This window comes from Dipodomys ordii, unplaced genomic scaffold, assembly GCF_000151885.1.
Source record: "Dipodomys ordii isolate 6190 unplaced genomic scaffold, Dord_2.0 Scaffold113, whole genome shotgun sequence".
Classification (NCBI taxonomy): Eukaryota; Metazoa; Chordata; class Mammalia; order Rodentia; family Heteromyidae; genus Dipodomys; species Dipodomys ordii.
Window position 1 is genome coordinate 5964006 of NW_012267329.1, and position 6255 is coordinate 5970260.

Genomic DNA, 6255 nt, shown 5'->3' on the forward strand with positions numbered 1-6255 from the left:
CTGGGTGCTGTCCCTCAGCTCTTCAGCTCAAGGCTAGCACTCTACCACTTGAGCCACAGCGCCACTTCTGGCTTTTTTCTTTTTGCTTATGTGGTGCTGAAGAATCGAACCCAGGGCCTCATGCATGCAAGGCAAGCACTCTACCACTGAGCCACCTTCCCAGCCCTTTGCTACCATTTCTATGGCTTGTATTTTACTTTTTAACCCAATCTTCCACCCTAAAACTTCTTCCTTTCGTTTTCACTATCCCCCTAGATCATTTAGCTTCCACTCCCTTCCTGAGAAAATCTACTTCTCTCTTAGAGCATTTTCTGAGTAAATACATCAAATCCTATGACTTTGACGGCCCCCTTCTTCCTCTGTGTCAACATTCTACTCTAATAAATATGCTGTGAGTCAGGCAATAGGTGGGGCACAGCTAGTAAATGACTGGATCAGAGATCGGTGTGTATGATGTAGATTCAAAGTATTGATACAATAGGGTTTCAGCTAGGGTTATGTGAAGAACATATAAAGTACTAGGAAGTCTTAATTGTTACACAAATTGCTACATCAATTATGTGTCATGATAAACAATTAAACTTTCTAGGTTTTGAAAATTTTGGATGCATCATAACCGGTCAGTTTGAGTGTAAAGGGTAAATTCATTGCTGTGGAATTTGGACAGAAAAAAAAAGCCTTGACCAAAATAAGACTTCTTTCAAATGTCAAAAGGAGAGATCAGAAAGAGATCAGGATAGAAAAGAACAGATTATGTATGAATATTATGTGAGATATGAATTAGGAATGTGATGCAGGATAGACAGTGGTGGAAAGCAATAAGGAAAGCTAAATTACTGCATAGTAGAAAAAAGGATTTTGCATAATGACAATCTTAAATTATAATTCCATATCTGCTACTTTTTACTTGTATGAATTTAGTCAATCTATTTACAAGAGTGCAGGACCAGTAAAATCTATCTTTCTAGGTTGTTGTGAGAGTGAAGAGATAGTCTTCAAATGGGGTTGATATATATTATGTTGTAAGACATATACCTAGCAAGTGGTAGATATTATTATTATTAGAGACTATATAAGCTTGGAGATAGCCAAGGCAGAGGTGAGTAGTGAAGATGTTGAAGGCCAAATAAAAAAGGTGGGTGAGTGTTTGGCCAAGAGGGACTGCAGGACAGTAATCCCATGTATCTTCACCTGTGTATCCAGGGCAGTAGAGAAATACCATCCTATCATAAAATTTAAAGCTTAAATATAATAGGAGCTCAGTCTGTTAGTAGAGAACACAGATGTGAGATTCAGCTCCTTTGCTACAGTATGACCAAAGGCAATCTTTCTGCAACATCTCGCGTGTGGATTGGAAATGGGGAGAATTAGCAGAAGGTTATATGATAAAAGTCTAAGAAGACTTTTATAATATAAAAGTCTGAGAGATTCATAGGAAACACCACTCTTTTTTCTCTCTCTCACTCTTTTGTTCTGGGTCATTCCACAAGCTCTTTCTAATCAAATTCTAAAGCATCCCATCATTAACTTTCCATCTCTTTTCTCTATAACCTTTTTGTTTTCTGGTTTTGGTTTTCCCTCCAAATCTCTGCAATGCTTCATCCAGTCTAAATTTTATCTTCTCTCTGAATGCTTTAGTCTCTATTTTCACAGTACTCAATGTTCTAATGTAATTCATGTTATACTATGTTACAGTTCTCGGTTTCGTTGTATCTTTTGAAAAATAACTCCAGTGTCTTTTTTATCTTGGCACCCTCGGTGTTTGGAACTACCTAATCCATGGCAGGCTTAAAAGATGTAGAGAAGGGTGAGGAGTCATCCCATAGAGTGGGAAATTATTTTTTATTGGTTTTTTGTTCCTGTTTATAGCCCAGACTGGCATCAAATTCACAAACTGTCTCAGTCTCCTCAGTGCCGGGATTGCATGCTGCTAATTTAAAATGAGCATTTTGTATAGTTCATTTTCAACATAGTGTCCAGTGAGTATCACAGTTGCATTTGTTCACCCTTGGTCCCATTATTTCTGTGCTCCCTCTTACCCTTCCAAAGACAGATAAATGAATAAACAAGACAAAAGGAAAATAATGCAAAACAGCAACAAACAACCCCCCGCCCCGTTTGCATTTCCTGGAGTTCATTTTGACAAATATTACTTTATATGATCAGATGAACATAAGTATTGTGCCTTTGTGATCCTCTCCTAAGAATATCCTTCTTTGGTCTCATTCTGTGTGAATGCCTAGAGATCTGTGTAACTTATCATGTCCCAGAACTGGGAGAGAGCAAGGGAAGGAGTGATAGTGTTCAAAAAATGTACTCTTTATCTGGCATATGTAATTAACTGAAACCCTTTGTACATTACTTTTACAATAACAATAAATTAAAAAAATTTAAATGAACATTTATAAGATGGGAAGGACTTGAATTTGTCTGCAATGTAGCAGTAGTAGAAAAGCATCATCTATGCCCATCACATATGTATTTTAAAACAGCATTGATTTGAACTTGCCCTCAAACCACAATCTTTCCAATCTCCACCATTTCTAAGACAATATGTTGGAAATTATCTGTACAACTTTGGAGGGATTGGAGGGGAAATGGGAGAAAAATCGGGGAGTAACAAGTTTGACAAGAAATGTACTCACTGCCTTACTTATGTAACTGTAATCCCCCTGTATATCACTTTGACAATAAATCACAAAATATATATATATATGTACCAGAAACAAAGACAGAAAATGGGATTCTAGAGCAATGCACCCAGTGGTCCCAGTCTATATTCTAAGTGCATTTATTGTATTCTCCCTCTCAGATATAACTACATAGATTTTCTTGTCTTTGTGTGTTTTGTTACTTGAGTGACTTCAAATATCCAAAATAATGTTTATTACATTGTAGATTCCAATAAATTCTAATGAAAGGATGAATTTCACAGAAAAAGATGGAATAGACATTAATTAAATAAATATTGTTTAATTTCTTGAAAAAATGCGATCTAGAGAAGATGAGAAGGACAGAATAAGCGAGATATCAGAAGGTGGACATTCATGATTTGGTAGTGGAAAGTTCAGTAAATTCCCATCTGAGGGCATGTCTTCTTCCTTGGAGCACCTAAAAAACTGTTATGGCACAAGTTACAAGTTAGGCATAAATAAATCATACTCTTGAATTTGGGCCTTCCAATTATTTGTTCCAATGTATTTGCTGTGCTTTCCTTATATAAGTGTGTTTATATATATATATATATATATATATATGTGTGTGTGTGTGTGTGTGTGTGTGGTTGTATTTATGAATATATAAGATATATGAATTTTCCCCCTTATCTATACTTTTGCTTTCCATGGTTTCAGTTACACACAGTTAATTACAGTTCCAAACTATCAAATGGAGAATTCCAGAAATAAACTGCATAAGTTTTTAATTGCATACCATTGTGAGTAACATGATAAAATCAATTTTCCTACTTTCCCATGAATCACCAGTGTTCAAGATATACATACTCTATGTACTCTTCTTCTCTTAGTCATCTAATTGTTCTTTGGTTATCAGATAAACTGTCCCAGAACTTTTGTTCCAACACCCCTATTTTACATAATAATTACCCCATTAACATAACACCAATAATACTGACAATTAGAATGTGCAAAAAAGCTATAAACTACTCACTATAAGTGGAAAAGTAAGTCATTGAGTTAATAAAGGAAGAAAATATATGCCAACGTTGTTAAGAGATATAGTACAACAAGCAATTTTGAGAGATGATTTTCATTTTTGAATATTACTATTGCTAATTTATTTTATTATTAGCTATAGTTGCTGAAATCATGCTATGCCTTTTTATATTTACCATCAACTTTCTTTTTTATTAATAAGTTTTTCATTGTGAAAATACCGTCTATGCTTAAACTATAAATTAAACTTTACCATGGCTATTTATGTATAGGTAAAACATAGTATATATAGGATTTGCTATTGCCCACAGGTTCAAACTTCCACTAGGGACGTTGGAACATAGGCCCCATAGATAAAGAGATAACCACAGTAAGTATTACACACAGAGAAGGGTTGGAAGGGAAGGAGGGAAAATGGAGAGGCTATTATTTATATTAATAGGAGCCATATAAATATAAATAGTGTTCAAGTATTCTAAAAGTGTAGCCCTTTCTTCATTAACTCTTTAAGCCATGACTCTACATATAAGCAGAGAATCATTACCTGGGACTTCAAAAGACACCCAACACAGCTGACAAATAGGCCAGAATTAATGGTTCTTCTGAGCAGGTTCTTCTACTCTTTTTTTCTATTGGATGAATGCTTTTGTTTTCTCCAGGTGAACTTCCCTGTTCCCTTACTTTACTGGACCTTATTTCAACTATCTTGCTTTAGGAGCTGACTCTGAAATCAAGAAATTGACAAAGAAAGTATTTTCTCCTACTCTCATTTGAAGACTTCTTGACCCAGATCCAAAGACCTAAATCATAATCTGACTTCATCATTCTGCTTTGATGAGCTTGACTTTTTCTGGAGAGGACTTGCAGCCTTCCGTGATTTACCATCGTAACTAGGAACTAATGTCTTATAACAAAGTGCCCGCAGCTCAGCCTAAGAGCTCTGTGCTGCTAATGTGGATCTTCCGCTTTAATTGGTGTTATTATCATTAAAAATTGTTTTGTCTTGGGGTGATCCTAACATGTGGAAAGAAAACATCACCAACATTAGCGAGTTCATCCTTGTGGGCTTCCCTACTGCCCCTTGGCTGCAGATTCTGCTCTTCTTCATCTTCCTCATCACTTACCTGTTGGTGCTGTTAGAGAATTTGGTCATTATCCTCACTGTATGGGTCACTGGGTCCCTGCACAAGCCCATGTACTATTTTCTGGGTACAATGTCCTTTCTAGAAGCCTGGTATATATCTGTCACAGTCCCTAAGATGCTAACTGGATTCCTACTTCATCCCAATACCATTTCCTTTCTGGGATGCATGACCCAACTCTACTTCTTCATCTCACTTGCCTGCACTGAATGTGTGCTTTTAGCTGCCATGGCTTACGACCGTTATGTGGCCATATGTTGTCCGCTTCGCTATCCTGTCATGATGACCACAGGCTTTTGTGTACAGCTGACTATTAGTTCCTGGGTTAGTGGCTTCACCATCTCCATGGCCAAAGTTTACTTTATCTCCCAGGTTTCTTTCTGTGGCAATAACATCTTAAATCATTTTTTCTGCGACGTGTCACCTATTCTCAAACTGGCCTGCATGAACTTATCTATGGCAGAGATAGTAGACTTTGTGTTAGCAATTGTCATACTTGTGTTTCCTCTCTCAGCCACTGTTCTTTCCTACGTCTTCATCATCTCTACCATCCTACACATACCCTCAGCCACTGGACAGCGAAAGGCCTTCTCTACCTGTGCATCTCATCTTACAGTGGTCATCATCTTCTACACTGCTGTGATTTTCATGTATGTCCGACCTCGGGCCATTGCTTCATTTAATTCTAACAAACTGATCTCAGCAATATATGCAGTCTTCACTCCCATGCTCAACCCTATCATCTACTGTCTGAGGAACAAGGAAGTCAAGGATGGCATTAGGAAAACCATAGCAAGTGGACAAGCCCTTTTCTTGAGAGATCCCCCTTGCTGAAGACACACTGATAAGCCTTCTTTAGCATTTGTCTTAATCACTTAAACCCACTGCCATTAGTGGAAAGTCGACATTGTAAACATATGGACCTAGAAAATGGTTTAGGAACATGGAAACAGTGATCAGAGACCTTTCCCTTTCTGTCAGGTCTTATTTAAATATTTCCTTTTATAAGTCAGAAGATGAATGAGTCAAAATTCAAAAATATTTGTGTTAATGAAAGTAGTATAAAGTAATTTAATCATTTAAGAAGACTGTGTCAGGAAAAATACGTATTATCTAATTCTTCTCAGAGTTCTGTTGGGAGGATTATTTCATTTTGACTTTTTTTCGAAGTCCTCTTTCACTTAAATGGAGTACACAAAGAAAAGTTTTGCTGTGCAAAATATCATAGATGTAGTTGGGCTCTGGTGGTTCATGTCTGTGATTCTAGCTACACCAGAAGCTGAGGATCTGAAGACTCTAACTCAAAACCAGTCAGGATAGGAAAAGTCCATGAGGACTCTTAACTCCAATTAATCATCAAGAAGCTGGAAGTGGAGTTGTGGCTCAAGTGGTAGAGTGAAAAAGCTAAGGGACAGTTCCCAGGCCCCGAGTTCAAGTGC

General features: G+C 37.0%; 1 protein-coding gene across 1 annotated transcript; it reads left to right on the plus strand.

Moving 5' to 3' along the window:
• Nucleotides 1-4693: 4693 nt before the first annotated feature.
• Nucleotides 4694-5650, plus strand: LOC105995037 (olfactory receptor 6). Its single transcript, XM_013028700.1, has one exon. The coding sequence runs from the start codon at nucleotides 4694-4696 to the stop codon at nucleotides 5648-5650; it is 957 nt and encodes a 318-aa protein (XP_012884154.1).
• The last annotated feature ends 605 nt before the right edge of the window (nucleotides 5651-6255 follow it).

Excerpts from the sequence above, each read along its gene's own strand:
- LOC105995037 (XM_013028700.1), top strand. The coding sequence starts at position 4,694 with ATGTGGAAAGAAAACATCACCAACATTAGCGAGTTCATCCTTGTGGGC.